General features: G+C 39.8%; 1 protein-coding gene across 1 annotated transcript in view; it reads right to left on the bottom strand.

Annotated features, from left to right (window-relative positions):
- Nucleotides 1-24,736, bottom strand: part of pdlim4 (PDZ and LIM domain 4) — a 59,801-nt gene extending 35,065 nt beyond the window's left edge. The window contains exons 1-2 of the mRNA XM_033644534.2: nucleotides 24,485-24,736; nucleotides 10,404-10,555 (exon numbers count right to left, since the gene is read on the bottom strand). Of these exons, the coding sequence (XP_033500425.1) occupies nucleotides 10,404-10,555; nucleotides 24,485-24,577 (245 nt within the window). The 5' untranslated portion in view covers nucleotides 24,578-24,736. The remainder of the gene's footprint in view (nucleotides 1-10,403; nucleotides 10,556-24,484) is intronic.
- Nucleotides 24,737-25,350: the final 614 nt, after the last annotated feature.

Below are 25,350 nucleotides of genomic sequence, written 5' to 3'. Positions count from 1 at the left end.
GAAGTGTGTATCTACAGCTAGCTCACTTAGCATCCAGAGGTGGGTAGTAAGTAGTTACATTTACTCAGTTACATTTACTTGAGTAACTTTTTGGATAAATTGTACTTTTCAGAGTAGTTTTAATGCAAAATACTTTTTATTTTTACTTGAGTTATATTGTTTTAAAGCAACAATACTCTTACTTGAGTACAATATTTAGCTACTCTACCCACCTCTGAGTACATATATACATATATATATATATATATATATATATATATATATATATATATACCCACCTCTATATATATATACCCACCTCTATATATATATATATATATATATATATATATGTACAGTATATATAAGAATATATTTGTGTTTCTTGTGCCTTGATTTATGTTATGTTTGTAAAGATTTAATTTATTTTGTTTTAGTTAAAGGGGTATCGTTTCAAATACGTGAATTTGCAGATTATTATTTTTGATTGATTGATTACGTTCATGTTCTTATTTTACAAATAAATCAGGCGTTACTCAACAGTTACTCAGTACTTGAGTAGTTTTTTCACCAAATACTCTTTTACTCTTACTCAAGTAATTATTTGGATGACTACTTTTTACTTTTACTTGAGTAATATTGTTTTAAAGTATCAGTACTCTTACTTGAGTACAATTTTTGGCTACTCTACCCACCTCTGTTAGCATCACTAAGCTAGCTAATGTAACAACTCAGCCAAGGGAATACCATTATGTTTACATACTGTATTGCGCAGTCACAAGCACAAGCCTAAAGTAGATGCACACTTCCTTCTGCGTATTGTTACAGTTGGCAAGTGTGGTTCGGTAGAAAGAAAACAGCTCTACATGTACATGAAACTGCTCACAACAATCTGTGGATTATCTTTAGTAACCAGGTCATGATTTCAGGAAAGAGACATTGCTGTTGAGCTTTCAAGTCTCTCAGAACCACAAACCGAGTGCCATATGGTTCCATGTATTCGAGTGAAGGCCGACATCTCCAACATTCAGCAACTCACAACAAACCAATCTAGACTGATAAATGACACTACAGGTACTAGGAAAAATATGTATTTTGATTTTGGGGTGAACTGTCCCTCTAATTTACTTGTTTTTGTTTTCAATGGCCACAATTTATTTGATATTCCTCAGTCATAAGAAACAGGTCAGCCACATAAGACTGGATGGGTAAAAGACAAAAAGAGACAAAAGTAAAGGGGGAAAGAAAGAACAACACATGCAGAAGCACAAGAGAAAGACGAAAGTCTCAGGTCATCACAACGACTTTCCTTTTCTTTCCTTTGGTCATATTTTCCCTTGCCTGACCTCCCCCTGCCAGGTTTAATTTCCTGATTGAGGAGATCTGGTTTTTGGAGCGGTGGATGAGTTTACTTTGGCTGCACAGGATCGCCATGTTCGAGGAGGAGCACGAGAGACAGACGGCTAAAAAACCAAGTGCCCTCAAATTAAGATGCGGCTGATCACGGAACATTTTAGGGTTCATTGAAGAGTCTTGCCTCGTTGCCTCGCTCTGTCAAATCCATCAAAAAAAGAATGGTTTTCAGCCCTCTGATACATCAGACACCACTGAGGCACTCCCTCTGTTATTTTGTAATGTTAGAAGAGTATAAATGCTTTCCGTTTTGGGAGTCAAGGGAGACGATCACCTTTTAAATATGAGTTCTGGGGTTTTTATCTGCAGACCTGAGGGTGGTCACTAGGAGGGATCTACATCTGGGTGATGACAAGATCAATGCAAGAGAGCAAAAGGGAGGGAGGTTTGTGGTCCCCCATCCTCCCATTCCACCACACAGCCTCTCTAACTCCATTGATGTTGTGTTTATAACCACCACAAAAAAGAGACCTTGGGAGAGCGTGAGAGGATTGATGCGATGAAGGGAAGGAGGAGAAGGCAGCGGTGCTGGTCGCGGAGGGGTGTGTGAGTTGGGTTCTTTGGAGGTTTCTTTTTGTCTTTGTCCCAGCTGGAGTCCTGTGTTCCTTTGGTCCCATGCAGCCTTGTGCATAATTCTTCAGCTGTGAGTCACAGGTCCTCGAGTCAAAGCGAGGCAGCAGGGGCAAATCCTCCACAAATCCTCCATGATCTGACTCTCTGTCTTTTCTCTGCCTGTTTTCTCTGATTCATCCTGAACCCTCTGCTCTTGCTTTGAGTTTGTCCTCCAGATCATGATCAAATTCGTATTTCTCTCTCCGCAGGACTCAGATATGCACTCATACCACATACATTACATATCACCTAAATGCCTTATCCATGCCTTACCCCTCGTTACTGCATGTCCTCGATTCAAATCCCAACCAACTGTACAAACTGATCTTGTATTTCTTAAAAAAATATTTATCTATATTTCCCACTGACAGTGACGTGAGCATTCTCGTCACTACAGCATAGTCAACATTTCTAATTCAACTCAAAGGTCCACTTACTAGCTTTTTCGCGGCATTTGCTCAGTCAGTGGCGGCCAGAGACAGTTCAAGGAGGCCATTCCAGTGCAACAACAATGACCATCTATGTGATCTCTTACAGCCACCTGCTATCTCTTGACCCAGTCCTTACACCTACATGTCCTTAGTGCAAAACACTCTGAAACATGCCAGTTTTTCAGAGTAAACTGCAGTTTAAGAAGATTGTTAGATGCAGTTGAAAGCTCTGAAAAGCCAGGAGGTGAACTTTTGGACCTATTATTTGACCACCACTTTTGTTGCATTTATTTTTCTGGTTTACTGATGGCAAAGATAACAAACTCAAGTAAAGAAATACAAGATAAAAGATCTTCCAATGACATCATTCACTCCAAGATTTTTAAGATTCAGTTCAGGCAAGCAGTTCCACTGGACTGAATAGGCGCCACTTTGGCATCCTGAATCTAGTTATTATTATTTATCTATGGTGGTTGGCCAGATGGGTTTGTTTTTGTGCCCAAAGATTAATAAGATTATGTATTTCGTATTCTGCTGAGACCAGTGGATGTGTTGGCTACTGTTTTCTAAATTTGTCATTGTTTTGAACAGCATGAATGAAATTTAATTCACTCCCACTGTATATGAGTGGAAGCAAAAAAGGAACTTTTTCATAGAGCGCCTCATTTTGTTGTGTCCACACTGTTAGAAATAGGAATGATCATAGTTCTTAGAATGCTGATTTTATTAGCTCCCATTTCAGAGTAGATACTCACCCAGCACAAGAGGAACTATTAGCAATGCAAGTGTACGTTGCTTGGTCGAACACAGCCAATGCAGCACGGACAACAACCATATTTTTAACATCTGTTAGTCGCGTAAACGACACAAAACAACAGCTCTTAACAAAAAATGGACTGACGGTGATGTCCAGGTTTTACGAAGCATATATGTGAGGGTAGAAATACAACTCGGTTTTGACACCTCTAAGCAAAACTGTTGGCGATATACCAACCACCGGCCATCTCAAAGCACATCCCTTCAGTGTTCCTATTGGCGGCGTGAATGCAAACAGAGAAAAATCCCTTGAAGCCATGAACTTCTCAGCAGAGGCTCCCAGTGGGCAGTTCATCTCAGGGAGTCCCCAGAATTGTGTGGTCCGATAACACCTTATGTATGTTTATACATATGTTTTTGTGTTATTTGGGGTAAACTGAGTGTTAAACTCTAAACCATCTGCAGCACAAATGTACCTAATCCTACATTTTCCTTTCAACAGTAAGTAAAATTGAAATAAAGACAGCAGGGTGTCCTTACTTCACTCGAATGCCAGAGCAAGACACAGAGTCAGAAAAACACACACAGCTCAGGCATCATGACTCATTTCTCAGCACATTTAACTTGCCACCCCTGCAGGAGTCTTTCCGAACTGCCTGACCAGCGGTGAAAACACACATCCAAACCACCATCATCTGTCACTCAGGCCTCCATGACCACATGGCTTTCTCCAATAAGCTTTGGCACAAGGAGGGGAACTGCAGGGAGGTGAAGGCAGGGTGGAAGAGATGGAATAGAAAGACATGATGAGGAGATATAAAAATAAGAAATAGTGGATGAATGAATTGGGAATTAGGTTTGGACAGGGAGATGGTGATTGGTACATGGAGGTCAGAGATGATGAGGAGGTCAACGGAAGAGCGTGAAAAGAAGAAAAGAGAGATACTGAAGGAGAGAGGTTTCCTCCACAGCTGGATCCTGTATTCAAAGACTGTTTAGATCTCAGGATATGAAAGCCAAGCAAGGCAGACATGACACACTCCAATATGGGCCCAGTGTGTCTCTCCAGGTCCTCTGACATTACAATGAACTCTGGACAGTATGAGTGGCGGGGGTGGCGGCCATTTTTCCTCCTCAGTGAGACGACACAGCTCCATTTGATCACCAATGCCAGGAACTAACAGAAACTCGCAAAGGGTGTTACACCTCACACTGGAGCGATGACAGGCCTGCATCAGTGGGGAGGCCTGATGGAAAATGGAAAGCTGTGGTAAAGGGGTGACCTAGAGCACTTTTGTCCTCGTCTTACCTTCTTTATTTTCTCTTTCATTCCTTCCTTTTTTCAATACCTATAGACACCCATGTTAAAACACCAAACTTTACAACAGAAATGAACATGTTTACAGCCTGGTAAAAATAATTTCCACCTTCATGACAACTGCACAGGCGGTGAATTTTTATATAACTTACTCTTATAACTACATTTTATTAAGGCTTAAAATTACGCGCAATTAAGGGCAGGCCGCTTCAGTGACTCTTCCACAGCTCCACCCTCTCATCCTAATACTGTATGGTCACTCTAAATATCCAAGATGGCCACAGCCAAAATGCTAAACAAGACCTCAAAATAGGAGTCCACAAACCAATGGGTGTTGTCATGGTAGCTACATCCATTTTTTATACAGTCTGTTATGATTACAAACCACAGTATTGAACAAATTAAAAATCTGATTTGATGATGATCGAAATTATTACAATTAATCCTGAGAGGAAGACACAAATGTCTGCTGCAAATTTCATCGCAATCTATCCAATAGTCGTCAAGACATTTCACTCACTACCACAAATGTCAACCTGATGGTGGTGCTACAGGTAAACGTCAGGAGATCTACAAAGTCAGTAGGAATCTGGAAATCATGTATATCTGTACAAAATCTGGTGATAATCCATCCAAGAATCGTTGAAATATTTAATTCTGGAACAAAGTGGTAGACAGGCTACCTGATGCCATCCCTACAGCCATGCCGATAGCATGACCAACTGCTTTCAACAAATGTTATAATATAATAAATCTTAAAATAAAAGAGCAACAGCTTATAGAATTACATGGAAAAAATCATATCCATCTCTACGTGTAGTAACTGTATCCCCCTCAGCCTCAGTTCGCCAGACTTTAATGCAGCTGCAAGATGTGTTTTGATTCAGCATATGACATAAAACGCAAGTGAATGTAGGAAGCTCAGACAGATTTCCTGGGGTTACTACTGAAACATATTTTTGGAACGATCACCGTCTGCAGTAAAAATACAACAATGCAGTTAATCACAACAAAAATAGATTCTGGAAAACACAGATTAAGGACATCTAAAAATATCTGGTTGAATTTTCCTTTAACAGCAGCATTTTTTGAGGAAAAAACAACTCCAGCTGCCTCCAAATCTTCATGAAGCCTTTTTATTACCTACTCTGCTTGCATGAGCCTCCCGAGGCACCTTACCTGAAACCCCCCTCGATGCAGAGCGCTTTTCAAAATGCTCCATAATAGGAATAATGAAAAACGGGGGTTATGAAAGTAATAAATGTGGAGACGTTACAAAGAAGCATTCTTGTATTGCACAAGACCTCAAGCTCAGATGCATCCAGTGTACTGTAATTTTGGTTCACAGCAGACGTGTAGACTCATATATTTGTCCATCGGCAGCAACACAAAATTACAGGGTCTCCTGTTTCTCCCTCTTTGACTCTCTGTGACTGTTTGGAGTATTTTATGGTGTCTTTTAATGAGGGCTGAGAACTGGTGTCCTCTGAAATATTATTTTTTAGTGAGTCAGCGTGAGCTTTTCGAGTCACTCCCAATTTTTCTCTTTTTTTTTGTGACTCCAGAATCAATGGTTGCAATTAAATAATCCTCAGTTATTCCTGTAGCCCACAACTGAATGTTTCCAATTAACTCAAAATCCCATATTTGAAATCCCCTTCAGTAAATAACACAAGTGCTCTCTACTCTTTAACATATGACCATGGCATCGCCATTGTCTGAATAATTAATAACCAACCGGAGAACAGACTACCAGGGGACTTCTGGGAGAACAGTTGCTGTCTTTTATTTATGCATTTTATTATTTCCATTTTATTTTGGTGGTTAATTAGCAGCAGCCTAAACTGTGGCCTCTTTTATCCTGTTGTTGAAGTTTGAGTTTATTTGTGGCGCTTTGTTTTGTTTGCCTGCTCAGTCATAGAGACCGTTGCTGTTTACCAACACAACTTCCTGTGCAGCATTTTTCCTGGGAAAACGCCTCACACAAGGTGTTCAGAGCACATAATGTAATGCTTTAATCACCTGGCGATATGTTGAAAATAACTGCTTGGGAAAACTGGAGTATGAGACTTTGCCAATACTCGGCCTCAAAAGGGTTGTTTAAATGTACATATGGAGCAGGTCCTCTTCCATGGAGTCCATGGATGTTGTTTCTACAGTAGCCCATAACAGACAAATCAAACACTGGCTCTCAATTCAGCCATTTGCATTTTCGAGTTTTTGCATCGACCACCTTAGTTCTCCTACACGCTTGGCACAAAGTAGAAGTTTCAGTTCTGCAACCTCACCCCTAGTTGCCACTAAATCCTACACACTGGACCTTTAATTTATGTTTGACTTCAGAGAGGGTGTGAAAAAAAGTTGACCCTTCATCCCACTTCCGTAATGTCCAGCAGAATTATTCAAAGATTATTTCAAAAACTCATCGTGATGCATGCCCTGTATCTCAGGGAGAGAAATCCAACTCTGAGCTTCACTGCGCTGTCTTTGTAATTGAATTTCCAGCAACGCACCCAGCAGAAAACGTTGGCTGTAAAACAGCAATCGAGGCAGAGAAGAGCCCAGATGGATTTCTCACTTGCTCCCTCTGATTCACCACTCCTCTACTTGGCTTTAACCTCCCTCTCTCTGTCCATCATTGTTATATTTCCCTTTTTCTCATCATTTCCCACCTTTTTCCAGCCACCCCTTTTTTTATAAACACAGCTATTTGTCTGCCCTTTTAATCTATTTGACCAAACAACCCTAAAGCTTCATATCCATGTTTAAATTTTCCTCTTTTTCCAGCTGGAGCCCCTGACACTCTGTCTTAACTGCCCTTCACCAGCAGTTCATTTCAGCCCTGTGCACTGGAGCCAAAGGTGCGTGCCTATCTCTCAGACATGCCCTCATCCTCCTCATGTCCAGCAGCAGGCCGGTTAAGACCGTAATTATTCAGGCAATATACTGCAGAAAGGTCACATACCAGCAGCTGGCCTTGTTCTACCTCTGCTGTGTTGCTATCTTGTCTGTTTCAATGGGAAATTAAAGGGTGATTGATGAATACCATAACTATGTCTAGTGGTTCACTTGTGGTTATAATTTAGAGAAATACATTTTAAGTATAAACACTAGTTAGAGCTTAATGAGAGTGAAATATCTATGCTAATATCATGGCAATGTCAGCTTTAGATTTCTTTACATTTTTTCTACCTGCATTTTACCTTCATATATATATGGTACACCTAAAGCCATTGAATTCTACCTGATTTTGACTGGCAAAAAATTGTTTTTGGGGGAATTAAATAACGAAGAATGAAATACCTTACTCAAATGGGGAATCCATATCAATCACTAAAATGATTTAACCTCTTTAAAGCCATTACATCAGTTGAAATTATGGTCAAGATCCAAGAAATCCCCCAAAACACCAAGTATGTACACCTAAAACTACATAGAAAACGTGTACATTTTTCCACTTGGGTGCATTCATTAAAAAATATATAAAAAAATATATATCAGTATATTTGTGATAGAGCTCCAGTAAAATGCAGGTTAAGAATTTATGTGAAGCATCAGCTAATGGAATCACATGATATCCATCACTTTACATCGCTCCTGTGTTTCATCACACTTAATTACTTCTTACAATGTGTTCAAATACTTGGACTTCTCACAGGGAAATTGATGTTGAATTTAGGTACATTAGGGTGCAAGTGTTTGAGCACGGGAGTGCCCTTTCTGTGCTCCTGCAGCTGCAGAGGAGCTCCCCAGGCCTTTACTCTGAATACTACTTTATGCATCCTTAAATAAATTTACTATCCCTATGTGGACAAACCACTTCACGCTCAGCCGCTCAGCATGATATATGTATGGCTTCAGCTTCAGGCTGTGGGGAAGGGGAGGGCTGTTGCATGCTAGAGTGCAAACTATAAAACACAAACAGTGCAGCGAGGGAGGTTAAAAAAAACCGAGTGCTTCTCCGTCTGAATATGGAGTTCTGCATGTGTGAATCTTTGCTTATCTGACGGGTCTGATTACTCAGAGACTGATTCTTATTTCCACTGCATCTGCAAGTCATGCTCCAAACCATTACAGGAGAGAGACTGTGTTGTCTGCTGCCCTATAAGGAGAGAGCCGAAGCACTAGTTGGCAGCTGTCACTTGTAACTGAGGCTGAAACCACACAGTGTTCTTCATCTGAGAGGACGGGATTCAGAGGTCGCCAGATTCTCTCTGCACTTTCCAGCTCTCTGGCAACCCCAAGTAATCATCTAATAGAAATGTGGGAAGCAACTGACATTTCAGTTTTTCCTTAGTTATCCCCCATCTCCCACCCTGCTCTCGCTCTCTCTGTCATTAACTGTTTAGATGGATGATTTCCGCTCTGCTATGCTGACAGAAACACACTGCTCCTGTCCTGCGTTTAAGGCCAAATCATCCATCTTCACATGCTCACTTTAAAAATGATGCTGAGGAGCTGAAGCTAATTTTCCACCTCATGAGCTGGAAAAACGCACAATATCGACCTGTGAAGTCCATTTCAAAAGGTCAGCGTCTGACTCACTGTATGAACAAGCCTCATTGACTTTGACGGCGCGCTATAGGAGCAGAGAGTCGATCATTTAAACAGTCGTAAACCTGTCATCTGTCCGTATGACTCGACTGTGCCAAGCTGAGCAGACCCGCCAGAAATAGAAACAATATGTGCTCGTGGACGAGAGGCAGTAAATGACCTTGGTCATAAAAAATAACTCAAGTTTTTCAACTCGATTCACTTAATGAGCCTAAAAGCAAAAACCATGAGCAGCCCCGCTGAGGGTCACAGCAGTGACGACTGATTAGCAAGTGACTAATGTTTGCAACATTTCCTGATATCCAATTATTCTGAACGTCATAGTTCCCCTCAGTCATCCTCCGTGGAAAACGGGCTGAATATACAGTATGTCACATATTCTGAAGAAAAAAGGGCTCATAAATTATGAAATCTGCAAGCAATTACAGGAAACATACAGTAAACTACATTCTGGTGACGTGGCAAACTAAATAAATCATGCAAGGTAGCTTTGCCTCAAATACACAAAGGATATGATTTTGAGTATAAACAAATACAGTATATGTCCATTTGGATTTCTTTTTACGTGTGTGTCTGTGTCCTTTCAATCCTCATACCTCACAACAAACAAGGTTGTTGCTCAATTCCAAAACTTCCCATATGACGAAATACAAAAATTGGCTGTATGAGCTTTTCCTGATCTGCCAAACTCTAAACACACTATGGGCCATTCCATTCGACAGCAGCTGTTGCCAGGTTGCTATTGGCAACTGGCAACTAATTCTTCACCTAATGGCAACCACTTTTTTAACATATAAAAACTAGGGACAGCAAACTGCAAAACCTACATCCCAAAATCAGATATTTAAATATAGCTGTCAAATTCTGAACCAGACAACGCTGCACGTGCACTGGTGCATTTACTTGCACGTGCACAGGCATCTGTTTTAGAGACAATAGAGAAGCAAATTAAGTTGTTTTACTGTGGGGTGAAAGGTTCGACTAACTCGTCAACATCATAGAGGAATGTGCAAATTGATTCAGCTGACAAATAACTGGATAAACATGAACAAAAAAAGAAATTTGTGAAGTCTTGAGAGGCAAAGTAACCTGTCATCTTTGGGGTGGATGGAAAATCATACTGCAAAGCAAGTTTAACACACGTAAAGTACAAAGAACTGCGTTTGAGCTTTCAAACATTCTATTATGTGATATTTTCATTATTAAGCTTAATTATAACTGTGTAATATCTTAATAATTCAAACTATAAGGTGACTAAAAATGACAGCCAGCCTGGCAACCACATTATGGTTTGGTCAGATGACTAATGCAGTCTGGTAAGGAGAAACAAGTTTCCATACCTGCTGATGTTAAGTGTGAGCTGCTGAGTGCAGGTTTTGATCCTGTTCTGAGCCTCCATGTGTGTCATGAGCTCTGTGCTGTCACCATTGATGGCCAAGATGGTGTCGCCTGGACACAGGTCACCTTGGGCTGCCTTGCTGCCTGGTGTTACCTGGAGGAAGCATTCACACACATACGCACACATAAACACACACAGCAATACAAGCACACAAAAAAAGAAAAAGGAAAGGACTATTATAAGTGGTGTCAAACTGTCAGATAAAAGAAAGAAGGAAAAGAAAAAGTATTAGCCCAGGAGTGTCAACACGGAGGCCAACTTCAACAACAAGCAGTCCTCTTTTGATTTATGTAATATTGCTTTGGGCAGCACTCTGGGTTTACATTTTCAAACGCCAGTAACAACGACATGGGGAAGTGAGAGGCCACTCAGAGTTTTGGAGGTGGTGAAATACTCGGAAAAACTGGAACATTTTTACGTGCCTGGCCTTTTGAAATGCAGGAGTGAGAGTTTGCGTCTGAATCATAACAATGGTTTCTGTGGAAGGTATGATTTATTTCAGACATCTGCTCGATATGCTCTTGTAGCTTTTCTTGATTTGTCACTTGGATGGTATTGATCTTGTAAAACATCTGTCCACATCGCTTCAATTTTAAAGGTTATCGTTGAGCTGCTGGACAGTGAGCAGGTTCCTCTCTGTGATCCTTCATTCTAGAAACACACCGATCTGTGGACATTTAAGCTCCACAGGGAGGTGGAGGCGATGAAGAGGGCAGAAGGAATGGGGGAGGTGGGTGTCCCCCTGGGTATGTTTCACCTTCACAGACACACTAAGTAACATATGATAACAATTTTCCATTATTACACACACACATACGCACACACAAATGTCCCTGCTATTTCCAGGCTGCCTCTGACTGGTCGTATGGTTTTGGCCGACATAAATAAGAAGAAACTACCAATCAAATCCTCCATCATCACACCAAGACATGCACAGTAAAACAGTCGCTGTCATATGGCAGCAAGCTGCACAGGAAAAATATTCTTTACTCGCAATGAAAACAAAAGTGTAATGAAATGCGAACAATTGTCATCGTGTCTCCGGTCGTCTCTGTGCATTCCATGTGCTGTCAAACTATGACATGTATGAGTTTAGTTTGACTGTATTTTTCCAACCATTAAATGTGAGGAGCTTTTCAACAGCTGGATGCAATTGCTACAGTCACAATGTTTTTGAGGGAATCTTAGGCAATAATCTGTGACATTTTTTTATATTGCCAAAGTAAGAGTTGGGTTTGCTACTCACAATCACAATAGGGACTTAATATTCATAAACTGCTCTAAACACATTGCCATGAGTATGTTTACATATCTATCAGTAGCCACAGCTGTTGGCAGATGGCAAATGGCTGAAAGTCAGAAAGAAGAAAGAAAAGAAAACCATCTAGCAGGGCTGCGCCAGTTGTTTTTATTATTGATTTATGGCCTGATTATTTTCTTAATAAATTGTTTCATCTATAAAATGGTGAAAAACGATAAACCAGAGCCTAGAAAATGTCTTCAGATTGATTGTTTTGTTGAAACAAAGGTCCAATAGTCGAAGAAATTCAAATTTTAGTGTCCTTACACATCAAAAGCTGACACTCTCGGTACCCCTCTTGCGTCAGTTTTAAATGCAGAGGTACAGCGTGTCAATTCACACTTGTTACATGCATTTTTGTCTTTTAAAATAAACTTCTGCTTTCACAGGAATTGTACAGTTTCTGGTCATTATCTGCAAACAGTCTCTTTTTCGAAATAAATTTATAATGTATGTTTTATGTATGGGTTTTATTCAGTCATCACCATCACATACAACATAAGAACATACACAGATTTTCACAACAACAACAACAATAATAATCATAAATATAAACATTCTAGGTAACACAAAAAATGCTAATTAATATATGATGGTAATGACTGAAAAGGTATAGGCTGAAGCATAATGCTTATTTTTGCCTACCCTTACATAAATCCTAAATTAAGCTACCCATCAAACATCATTTATAAGAAAAAAAGAAAAAAAAAAACTATTCCAATTTATAACTCTCAAAAAAAGCCTTAACAACCATTTGTTTAAAAATCAACAATGAGTTACATATTCGTAAATTTAAGTCAGCATCATTCCAAAATCTAACCCCAAAAATAGAAATACATCTCCTTTTAATTCCCTTCTTAGCTTTTGGGACAGTAAACTTAGAAACATCTCTTAAACCATATTTCCCCTCCCACACAGAAAAGAATCTTTGTACTGTATCCGGCAGTGACTTCGTTTTTACTCTGTACATTATTTGCATTATTTTAAAATAAACCAAATCACTGAATTTCAAAACATGTGATTTCATCATAATAACCAGCCTTATTGATAAGACGAATAGCTCATTTTTGTAACACAATTACTGAGTTGATAGCTGTTTTAAAAGTTGATCCCCACAGTTCTACACAGTACAACATATATGGAAGTATACAAGTAAGTGAACAATAAATAATATAGAAACATTTATAATTTAGTATATCCTTAGATTTATACAGGATTGCTACTGATTTTGATATTTTACTTTTTATATAATCAATATGTTGTCTCCATGTTACTTCATCATCTACCACTACCCCGAGGAACTCAGTCTCAAAAACTCTTTCAATTTTATCATTACAAATCTTTAACTCAATGTCCCCATCTCTTTTTGTTCTATTTCCAAAAACTACAAATTTAGTTTTCTTTATATTAAGAGACAATTTATTTACATCAAACCAACATTTTAAAATCTCAAGCTCCCTCTCTACAGCAAACAAAAGTTCCTTTAAATGTTTTCCAGAGCAAAATAAATTTGTGTCACAAACATACCTTTACTTCATTTTTAGGTTTATGTCCTTAGATTTAGGCAGTAAAAGCACATGGTTAGGTGTGATGTTACGTTATTCTACACATACTAGCACACTAGGTAATAATATACATTAAAATAAGGTGACTGACTTTTGGTTTCACACCAGACATGAACACAGATCTGGTGAAAGTCCAAAGCTTGTTTGACCTATTCACATCCCTTCCGATCCACCCTGTGCAGACTTTCTTGCTCTTAAAGCAGTTACTTGGAGCGTCAAAAAAATGCATGGTGCATTTCATATCGCTGCTAAAGGGTGCCTTGGTGTATCTGTATCTGATGCCCGGGGCCACTGACCAAACGTCTGTATATGATTAGTTCGGAGTGAGACTGGGTTTGAGAAATGCATCTCGTTTGAGAGGTTGAAATTCTCAAATGTTTGACTTTTATGCCATAAAAAATTCAGTCATTATAGCTGCAGATTAATTTTCCCTTAATCATCAGACTATTACTGTCGACTTATTGTTTCATCTATTGGCAAATAGACACCAAATATATCACCAAATAAATTAAAAAAAGCAAATTATCAGATTTTTCTAACAAATCTGAACCAGGTAGGCGCTCAGATTCCAGCACTTTTAACATGCCTGAGGGCTAAAAGGCTAAAACGACTACCTGTATCCATAAATACACAAGGAACATAAGCTTTAGGATGATTTCCCTGTTAATGAACCCTTTGCATGTCAAGTGTCAGTGATTAATCTTTTTAAAGTGGATACCTCTCTTAGAGCGCCCACTGCCTGACCCCAAAAAAATCTTGCAAAGCATATTACCTTGACAGCTGCACATTAAGATGTATTGTTTTTGGAACGGTGAAACCTTGTGTTGAAATAACGCTTGAAATAACAATTACTGTCACAACTAACAGATATTAGTAATCTAATCCGAGACAAATTAAGATAAGACTGTGCAGAGTAATGGCCTGAACCCAGAAAAAAGACAGCGAGGATTTGCTTGTTTGAGAGAAGCAGTCTCGCTAACTAAGAAGAGCATTTTAAGAGCAAAGACACACAAGTTCACGCTCCATGAAGTGCTAATAGCTGAGTCGTGTGGTTCAGATGTGGAATTCCTAATTTACAGCCTCTGACCGCCCAAAAGTCCCTGACTCAGATCCGGTAAACTGTGAGGTCAGGGGGCATGCTTAGAAATGTGTGTAAATGTTTGTGTGTGTGTGAGTCATAGGAAAGTAAAATCACCTAAAATCACTTTATTCATGTACTGCTTTGGTGGAAATCTGACATAAACTACACAGCTGAGCAGGCATAATCTACGGGAAATTAAAGACTGAGTCTTTCAAAGAGGCAAAGGCATGGGGGCTGGGAAGTGAGTTTTATGTGAGTGCATTTGTTGACAGTCACTAACTGGAGGTTATAGTTTACCCACACCATTCAGCACAACCACCCTGGCGAGAATGCGTTTGAAATGTTTGTGTGTGTGTGTGTGTGTGTGTGTGTGTGTCTTGGGTTTGTGCCTGGGTTGTGTCATAGTGGACCAAAGTTCATGCACCCTCCAAACACACACACAGGAGTGAGTTATATCACCTCAGGGTCAGGCCATGAATAGCATGAATCACACACAAATATACAAGAACACACATACACTTGCCCGTGCGCGCACACACACACACACACACACACACACACACACACACACACACACACACACACACACAGTGGTATGCCGAGTGCCACAATGGCATGACTGAGGTTGTTACTAGGGGACAAACATTCCCATCTGCAAGGATGCAAGGAAATGTAAGGAGGGTACAGAGTTATGTGGTTCAAACATAATCATGATCTGCTATTTTTACACAGCAGATACAGTGTGATGTTATGATGTAAATCTTCAGAGCTTTAGAGATGAATGTAAATTTCTAATTAGCTTTATACTCTATGGCCTGGGCAAATGGCTTTGAAGACCATATCAACTTTTTCCCTTTTTTTTATCATTAAGGTTTTATTTTTGTCTTCTTACTCACATGAAACCACTGGTAGTAACAAAATCTGAATGCTCCACTTCTACCAGCTTCATGTTGTTGGCCTAAATAAAGAATAAAACTCAAAAATGAGGTGTGACTGTCGTCTTAAAACAAACAGTGTGTGTGTGTGACTGCAGATAATAAAGAGTTATCTTGGCCGAGGCAGAGGATGGAACCAAAGCTGTTGTGAATGATGAAAAGTGGTTTGGGAGGGGAGAGGAAAGACAATAAATTCTACTAAATGATTCAACTTTGCTAGAAATAGCAACTTAAGATCATATGGTATGAATTCAATCCAATTTTCACCCAATAAACCTGCTTTCAGCTGCAGCAGATATTTGTGGCAACAAAAGGGGATATTTTTGTTACTCTGGAAAAAATCAAATTATCTACATTAATCTTGCTGCGAACAGAAAAATGAATCACTTAATGTACTCAGTTTTGATAAGGTCACGTAAGATGTGACCACGATGGATTCGATGGTGACGGTGCAGACAGCATCCTAACTGGTTGTTGGGTAATCTAAGCAGTCTCAGTGTTTCCATAAGGGGCTGCTCAACAAACAGTGACCTAGTTAATTGCTAACAGATCGAGTGGTTAGCAAATGACAGCCTCATGTCACACAGAGTCATCATGTGGCACGCTGAGGCCTGATGAATGTGTGCTGGATTGTGGTTTCACTGTGGCCGCTCGTGTTTTTCTGTGTGTTTGAGCGTGAAACGGAAGACGTAAAGAGGAGAATGAATGTTTGTGTAAGCGTGTGTATGTAGTGTATGTGACTAAGCTGCATCGAGTGTGACGTCAGCCTCAGGGAAAAGTGTTCTGTCATGTTATCAGTGTCTATGTTGGAGATATAAGCCATAAAATTTAAAATGCCTATGTTCGTTCCTCAAAAATCTACCTCTGCGTGGTTTCTTTTCTGTAACAGTTGTATGTTATCCACATATTTAATCCAGGATGGCTATCTAATATTCTCAGCTTCTGTTCAGCATAGATATTTCAGCAAGGGCACTTTTAATTAGCACAGTAACTTCAATATTAGATAAGTAGAAACTCTTGTGGTCGTAGAATAAGTCAGCATTAATTTAATGCAAGGGAATTTTCCTCTCTTTTGGCACTTGTATAGCGCCTTTCTAGTCTTCAGACCACCCAAAGCACTTCTTACATTACCAGTCACATTCACCCATTCACACACTGGTGGCCAAGGCTACTGTACAAGGTGCCACCTTCTTCTCAGATTTAACGCTCACATCGATGGATTTTGGGGTTCAGTATCTTGCTCAAGGATACTTTGACATGCTGGCTGGAGGAGCCAGAGATCTAACCTTCTGATTAGTGGGCAAGCCACTCTGAGCCACACCTTCTGAGCCACAGCTGCCAACAATGTAGATCCATACACACACATACAGCATCCTCCATAGGTATATTGCATATCTGTGGTGTCAGAGAGCAAGTTTGCAAGTCATGAGACATCTAGATATCTAGGTTTAAACTAAATTTAATTGGAAAGTCAACATTTTTTAGCTTTAAGATTCAATACTTTTTTTTGGAGAACTTTTTAATGACTACATCTGACTTGAATTACATCTGCCTATTATTGTAAGGCAGCAATACTTGTGAAGCTCCTGAGCCCAAGACAAATTTCCCTATGGGGACAATGAAGTATGTTGTATCATATCATATCGTATCGTATCGTAAATTGAATTATTGCCAATTTAATACAACTAAAACAACACTTCTGAGAAAGGGTGCAACGATACACCAATCTGGATCTATATATCAATTAAATGATCAAAATCCAATATGATGCAAAGAGAAAGCATTGATACATATCTATGTATTTTGAAATTCCTATGACACGTCTATGTCACTGTTTCCTTCCAAACACACCTCTTTCCTAAACATTCAAACAGTGCTAATGGCCTAGCACCAGGCAGCAAATGCTAAGCAGCAAAGACAAAAACAAAGAGGACATTTAATGGTATCTGAATTGAATCTAATCAAAAACATTTCATGGCAGACGTGACATCAGCAAATATTGTATCATTGTCCAAAGAATCAATATAATATCGTACCGTGATGAAAGTTATGATTTATATCCCTAGTTCTGAGTAACCTGGACATCTAGATGTCTTTTGACAGTAAAACCTCCAAATCAAGACTTACTGCTTGGTTATTTATTAGCTTAATGGAAGAAGAACCTGTCACCGTCACGTTTTTCTCAGGAATCCCACAGAGAAGCTCTCTGCTCGACGGGATCACTGCGTCACACGTCTCAGCAGCGGAGAGAATAATTCCTGGCAATGTGTCAAAAGCCTTTGTTTGCTTGTTTTGACCTGCGATAACCATAACCATGGATATGACCTTGGTGACGCTCTGGAAAGCCATTATATAGCCTGGGGGTGTAAGGTTCTGACTGGTATGTGATAATCACACTGAAACAAAGAGACTGAACCTGCCAAGACCAATAAGCAACAATGCAGCTGCTGATTAAAGATGTGTGGTTTAAAGAGAGCACAAGGAAATGGGAGAGTCACTTGACATTAGTTACAGCCTTTGATGCATTTGTGTACGTCTAGAATGAGCGTGATATTACTCATCAAATTTGATTTGTAATCAGATTAGTAATAAGTCTCACTTTTTCTTGCACGTGGGATCGTCTTTCCCTGAGGAGCTTCCTTTCTTCCTCACAATGTCATGCTTCAGTGTGTTGGGCATGATCATAAGAGCATCCATGATATAAATACTCAGCAGTCCTTGCCGCAAATACATTGAAACAAACACGTGTTTGTGGGAATGTCGACTAAAATGAAATGAAAGCTTAAAACTAAAAAGCACAAGACTTAACACTCATTTCATACAGCAAGAGAAGGTCTACAGACAAACTGCAGGAAGCTTAATTAAATGCAGCACATATAAAAAGAACATAAACTTGTTTTCCACATGGTCTCCTTGTGTTGAAGCAAGTTCATCTGCTATAACTATAACAGCTATGCTCCTTAGTGATGTTTCTTCCAACCTTTCAGTTAAAAAGTCATCCTCAGGGCACTGCTCACACATATCCATATTAACATCCATCATGGAGACTCAGTTTTATACACCAGATAACCAGATGAGCAGGAAAAGCTCAGCAATAACCCAAGGACTTGCATTGTTCTCCAGCCCATACTGTTTCCAGTGTGGGTTGTCAGCTTCACTGACAACAGGAAATTCTTTGAGAGTACCATCTGTTATCTTTTGCTCAGTCTGTTGTGGAGATGCAGCTTGCAGCATCTATAATTCTAGCCTGGAGAAAAGAGCGGCCTGAAGCTGACTATTATAACCAGCAGCGTCAGAGAAACAACCCATGTGGCGTCAGGTCACATGTCCCGCTTCTGGTATGTGGCGGATAAACGTACGCTGGGAGATTAAAGGGTACAAAGGACGTGGAGTTCGTTGGATGTATAACTGCTGATGTAATCTAAGTTATACTTGTTCTTGTGATTCCAGTGCCCTTGTAAAATCAGCTTAGCAAACATGAAACTGTTTGACTTGATATGACTTAAGGTTTTTCTCTTAACTACAAATTCCAGAACTTCCATAACCAGGAGAAAATTTGAATAAGTGGGAACTTACAGGTGTGATAGATGTCAAGGAATATACTGATTCTGCATGACTCTGGCTTACTCTATCCCATCTATTTACCTCAAGCTTGTCTTAAGACAGTGCATTGGAAAAGTTTTTGATTTCTGTAATTGTTCTTATTAGCTGTGAAGAGATCCCTTCATCAGTGTCATTTGAATAGCGTACAGAAGGGATCTCTTTGAGGCCTCTTTATGGCATGATTACAATGGAGTAACCACTAATCCCTTATATCTAGATATGGGCGTGTCAGTATCATTTTAAGACAGATTCCACTTTATGCCTCTCTGATATTGTATCAGTCTAAGGTTCAACTTAGATCCTATTCAGATGGAAACAAAAGAAGACACACAGAAAGCAGTAAAATAATGTAAGTTGATAATTAACTGTAGCTACATCACTTTTAAACTACAGCGACTGATTAATCATTAAAGTCATTTTTCAAGTAAAACTGCCAAACATTCCCTGGTTTCAGTTTCTAAAGTGTGGTGATCTGTTTTTTTGCTTTGTCTTGTGTGATAATAAACTGAACGTATTTGACTGAAGACTGTTAGACATCTAACTGGGCTTTGGGAAAAATATAATCTACATTCCTTACGTTTTATAGACACAGCGATTAAGTTGAACAATATTGTCGACTGTGGCTCAGCAAGAAGAGCGGGTCGTTCGCTAATCAGAAGATCAGTACTTCGATCCCTGGCTCCGCCAATCCACATGTCGAAGTATCCTTGAGCAAGATACTGAACCCCTAATTGTTCCTTATGGGTATTACATCAGTGTGTTAAAACTGAGTAGCAGATGGCACCTTGTACAGTGTGTGAATGTGTGTGAATGGGTGAATGTGACTTGTAGTGTTGAAAGTGCTTTGAGAGGCGCTATACTGTACAAGTGCAGGTCCATTTACCATTACCATTTAGTGGCAAGATTTTGGTTAAACCATAAACTGATGTGTATGTATTATGGATTTGCCACCAATACTTTAGTGTACTTTAGTATTTTTTAAAAATCAGACTACTTCTAAGACATTGAAGTGAATGATATTGATTATCATTTGGACCATAAGTTGGACAAAACAAGCACTTTAAAGATCTAACCTTTGGGTTTGGGAACTTGGGATGGACATTTTTCACTTTTCTTAATATTTAATAAACTAAATGATCAATCAAAAAAAAATATGATCAACATACAAAAATTAACAAATTGCAAGTTCAAAAATGTGGCCTGTGCAAAACAAACCCTCTACCCGCACTGACAGTACTTGTCTGAAAGCTGCACAGACAACATCCCATCACACATGGACAGACTAAACAGACCACACAGCAGCATGCACAGTATAAAGGTGTCAGACGGGAAGCTAGATAGTGATTCTGCACACTGCTCAGGCCATTATTTACCAAACACTTAGTTGTGAATTCCAGTCCACAAGATGACTGTTTGCCAGTTGGCGGGAATGACAAGTGTCCTGCGTCACCTTCTGCCTCAACGTTGGTTTGACACAGATTTACAAAAGGGCTTATAGCACAGCTGCCATATTCAACGTCTCTTCTCTAAATGCTTCTGCAGTTAAATCAGTGATTTTACTACGTTTCTGTCTCTCTGCCACTTGCTCTTTCTCATGCACACAAAACTATTTAACAAGCTACCACTACACACACACACACACACACACACACACTCACTCACTATCAGGGCAAATGTTTCCAGAGTCAAGTAGACACGTCATTAACTGGCTGGAGTCTTAATGGGCTGGCAGTGGACTAATAGGCTTATCCTGGGACATTATCACCTTAAGGGAAAAAGCAGCTGCTGCCATCACAACTTGTTGTCTGGTATTTACAACTTTCATTGTCTCCAAGTGCAGGTGTTTCATGGCGTTCACTTTTATATATGCAGAAGGACGTGGAGGAAGAGGGGAGGAGATCTTTCAGTCGTGCAAAGTAGAAATGTAATGGGAAGGATTGCGTTAAATACAGCAAAACTCTCAACCAAATATGAGGTCTAAACTGTATCTTCTCTAAATTATTTTGAGGTTTGCATGATACCAAAATGCCCCCCAAAGAGGCATTTTGGATAAAGTACAACATAAACTACCTTTCTCTGAATGGCTCTCACAAACACACTCTGTCTCTCCCTCTGTGTATTTCTTTCTGGGTCACCATTCAACACATCGTAATTGCCGTCTTGGGCATGCACTGTACAGCAAGAATGCAGCAAGCATGTGATGAATTGCAAGTTTAGGAGATACTCCAGTATATCAGCAGCAATGAATCACGCTGTGCTCCAAACTCAGGATGCAACCAGCTCCCATGAGGTGAGGCGAGAGGATTCCTTTCCCACCATGTCTATTTTTCAATCACTTTTCCCCTGAATCTAACTCTGATTTATTCACTTGTGTAAAACCAGCGTGCTCGACACCAGGATTAAACAATCATCGCGTTCTGCCAATAAAACACATTCTGTGCTGTCAGCTGATGTTTCAGAGCATGTGACGTCAACTGGACACTGAACTGCTCTGTACTGGCTGGTAGAAAGCAAAGTCTTCAGGAGATAGTGTAATGCTGGGTCTGGCTGCCAAAACACAGTGTGTATTTATGCCTCTGACATTACATATTTTGATAAATATGCTTGCATCTCACCAGCTGCTTCCTTCTCTAATTTTCCAGCCAAGATTTAGGAATTAGCCGAAACTCCCCGATCTACTCCTGCAAGCAGCTATTCCGTGTCAGCGTTGGGTTTTATTGCCACCTCTGCTACGCAAATGTCTGTAAAGTGCAACCTGTAATTATTTTTTACTGATGCCATCATCACTGAGTTACGCAATGTTCACAATGCAATGTTCCCCGTGCATGCCATGGTTTTCACATTGGCAGTCATGCAAGTATGCAGAAACTGAGATGGCAGAATTCAGAAATTGTCAAATCACTGTTGTTAAAACCGCAACTTGAATACTGTGCGAATGCTTAAAGAAGTTAGTAAGGTATGCATCCCAAAACCTCAGATGCCCTGGAGCTGCACCAGATTTTGACTTTGAATTCAGCACAGAACACAAGAGAGCTGCCTGTGGTGTGGATTTTTCCTTTTTCCAAATGAATTCGAGTCTTGGCCATGATCTCGAATTGGAAACTCTACTCCATGCACATGAAGACAATTTCAAGCATGAAGCATGAAGTGAGTGCTCTGTCCACAGAAATTTCTCTGAAGTTGCAAAATTAAGTTATGTTTCACTGTGACATGGTGAAGCACGTGCCAAGCAATAAGCCACTCTTTCATGCACATACAACTGTCAAGACTTTTGACTTTGCACACACGTAAAGTCAAAGTTCACCTTATCATTGCATCACAACTCTTTTTAGGGATCCAGTGGTGCGTTTGAAAACAGAGAGCACTTCAGGTGACCTTCAGGGGTTCGTCTGCTTCTCTCAAAGTCGTTAATCGCCCACCGTAAATCTAAAAATTACACCTCTGGTTTGAAGTGCTAGGGCCCTGTAGTTAAAGGGTCGGTTTGGGGCTGGTGATACAGCTGAGCACAACACCTGGAATCCCTCAGCAGCACCAATGAGCTCTGATGAAAAACAAATGTCAGCAACCCCCTCCTCGCTCCCCCCTTTCCTTCTCCTGCAAGCCCTGCAGCAGGACCGGGCTGTGTTTACCCTGGCCGGGATGAACTATTGGCTACTGCCAGATCCACTGCCAGCACACTGACTCTTGACCCATATTCTGAGGGTCAGGAAAGTTCATGAATACTACCTCTACTTTTATCCACGATGATCAACAGTAAGATTAACAATGAACAGTAATCATGATTATAATACATCTGTTTAAAAAGATCTAGCCTGTCTGACTACAACCATGGGCGGACTGAGACAAGGGGCCCCTGGGCACAGACATGTCAAAGGCCCCACCACCTCTCCTGCACCAGGACTGGAAACACACACAAACACACAGACTTAATGGTGATTTTGCCTCTTTTTTGTTGTATCTTTTTGGTTGTATTGACCCCTTTGTAGTTATTTTGTGTCTCTCTGGGGTACTTTTGTGTTTTGTTTTGTTTTTTAAGTAATTTTGTGTCATTTTTGGTCATTTTATGTCTCTTTGTGGTCATTATGTGTCTCTTTTGGTTGTTTTGTCCCCTTTTGTAATTATTTGTGTCTCCTTTAAGGTATTTTTTGTATCTCCTGGTAATTTTGTGTCTCTTTTTGGTTGTTTTTCCCCTGTTGTAAGTATTTGTGTCTCTTTAAAGATCATTTTGTATCTTTTCTGGTAATTTTGTGTCTCTTTTTAGTTGGTTTGCCTTTTTTGCCATTATTTGTGTCTCTTTTAAGATCATTTTTGTTTTCTTCTGGTAATTTTGTGTCTTTTTATGGTTGTTTTGCCCGTTTTTGTAATTATTTGTGTCATTTTGTGTTTTTTCTGATCATTTTGTTTCTCTTTTAGGTTGTTTTGTCCCTTTCTGTAATTATTTGTGTTATTTTTATGTCTTTTCTGGTCATTTTGTTTCTCTTTTTAGTTGTTTTGCCCGTTTTTGTAATTATTTGTGTCTCTTTTAAGGTCATTTTTGTTTTCTTCTGGTAATTTTGTGTCTCTTTATGGTTGTTTTGCCCCTTTTTGTAATTATTTGTGTCATTTTGTGTCTTATCTGGTCATTTTGTGTCCTTTTTGGTTGTTTTGTCCCTTTTTGTAATTATTTGTGTCTCTTTTGCAGTCATTATTGTGTCTTTTTTGGTCATTTTGTGTCCATTTTTGGTTGTTTTACCTTTTCTATCATTATTTGTTTCTCCTATAAGGTCACTGTTTGTGTTTCCTGGTCATTTTGTGTCTCTTTTTGGTTATTCTGCCCTTTTTTGTAATTATTTGTGTCTCTTTTAAGGTAATTTTTGTGTCTTCTCTGGTCATTTTGTGTCTCTTTGCATTTGTTTTGCCACTTTTGTAGTTATCTTGCATCTTTTTGCAAGTACTTTGCATCTCTTTGTAGTCTTTTTGTGTGTCCTCCTGCTCTACAGATGTTAATTTGAGTGACATTTTGCAGGTGACGGTCGGGGGGGGGCCTTGGCACTGATTAATAATCCATCCATCACTACACCTGAAGTCACTTTAGCATTATTTATACATTAAAATATATTTCATACATTATATAATGATACAGTTTTATTCAAATCAGTAAACATTTTAAAATAAAACTATTCTGCGTATTATTGTGACGCTGATAGTGAGAGCCTATGATCTATGGACACTGACTCACTAAGCTGTACTGGCACCTTCAGCTGCCAGAGATTAGACGGCACCGTCTGTCAGCTCTAAGTGTAAAGCTCCTCTTCATGCACTTAATAGGCTACAGCTCTTAGAGGTAATAGACCTTGACGACCTCTTTAGATTAATTGATTGGACAAGTGTTCCTCAGACTGCCCCTGTATCCAGTAAACTACTGTCATGCCTGTGAGTCAGTACTCAGGATGGACATGACGGTGTCTGATAACGTAACGGTCCTGCCAAGCTCCACTTTGCGCACGGCTAAATGAATGGATTCACACAGAAGCGACAGACAGCAAAGTTTCCACCTACCCTGGAGATGGTTAACGGTGTGCTGAAGTCCCGTCCTCCCACCAGCCGAAAGCCCCACGGAGAGGGTCCCTTTAGTGTCACGGTCTGGGTCATGTTTGTCAGTATGGACTGCGAGAGGGCGACAGAGAGGGGAGATATCCGCTCTTCCTCGATATGCGGGTGACTGTATAAAGGCAAGTAGCAGGAGTCCTCTGCCCAGCTGCTAGGCAACGCTGTCCCGTCTGAGAAAACTTTCCTCCTCTCTTGATTCAAGTTTAAATAACGAAGCCGCCTGTGACGTGGGATGACGGGTTGTCCTGCCCGCCTTCCCTCAGCCGGTCTGTGCAGAGTGGGAGGGGACGGAGCTGTGCTGGTGGAACCAGCCCGCAGGGTGCTGCTGTGACATGTCAGCTCTGAGTCCCTGAAGTCAGCATGTTGCTCAGTGCTGCAGGTATAAATCAGAGAAGGTATGTTCAGGTGTATATTCCACCATCAGGTGAGTAGATGGGTGGTGTATGTTTTTCTATATGACTTGTCTTTTATTTCATTTTCCTCCAGTTCCTCCTGCTCTTGCTGCAAAATCAGTGAACATACAGGTAAGGTTTATTCATCGACTTCCTTTGCTTGTAAGTTAATCACTTAACTACTTTTATATAAATCTAAACTGAATTTGAAGAATATATCAAACTTAAAACTCTTAAAAATATATATAAAACTGTAAAACTGTACGCTGAATTCTCTGAAGGAGAAGAATGTTAATTATTTTTCCTATTGTAATTCTATATTATTGAAGTTTTTTATTCCAATTCAATTTTTCAATGATCACTGTTTTTTAATTTATTTATTTAAATTTGTATTCTTGTTTCTCTGTACCTTTATAAGGTTGA

This window comes from Epinephelus lanceolatus, chromosome 11 (genome assembly GCF_041903045.1).
Source record: "Epinephelus lanceolatus isolate andai-2023 chromosome 11, ASM4190304v1, whole genome shotgun sequence".
Taxonomy (NCBI): domain Eukaryota; kingdom Metazoa; phylum Chordata; class Actinopteri; order Perciformes; family Serranidae; genus Epinephelus; species Epinephelus lanceolatus.
This window is presented reverse-complemented; position numbering and strand designations above follow the sequence as displayed.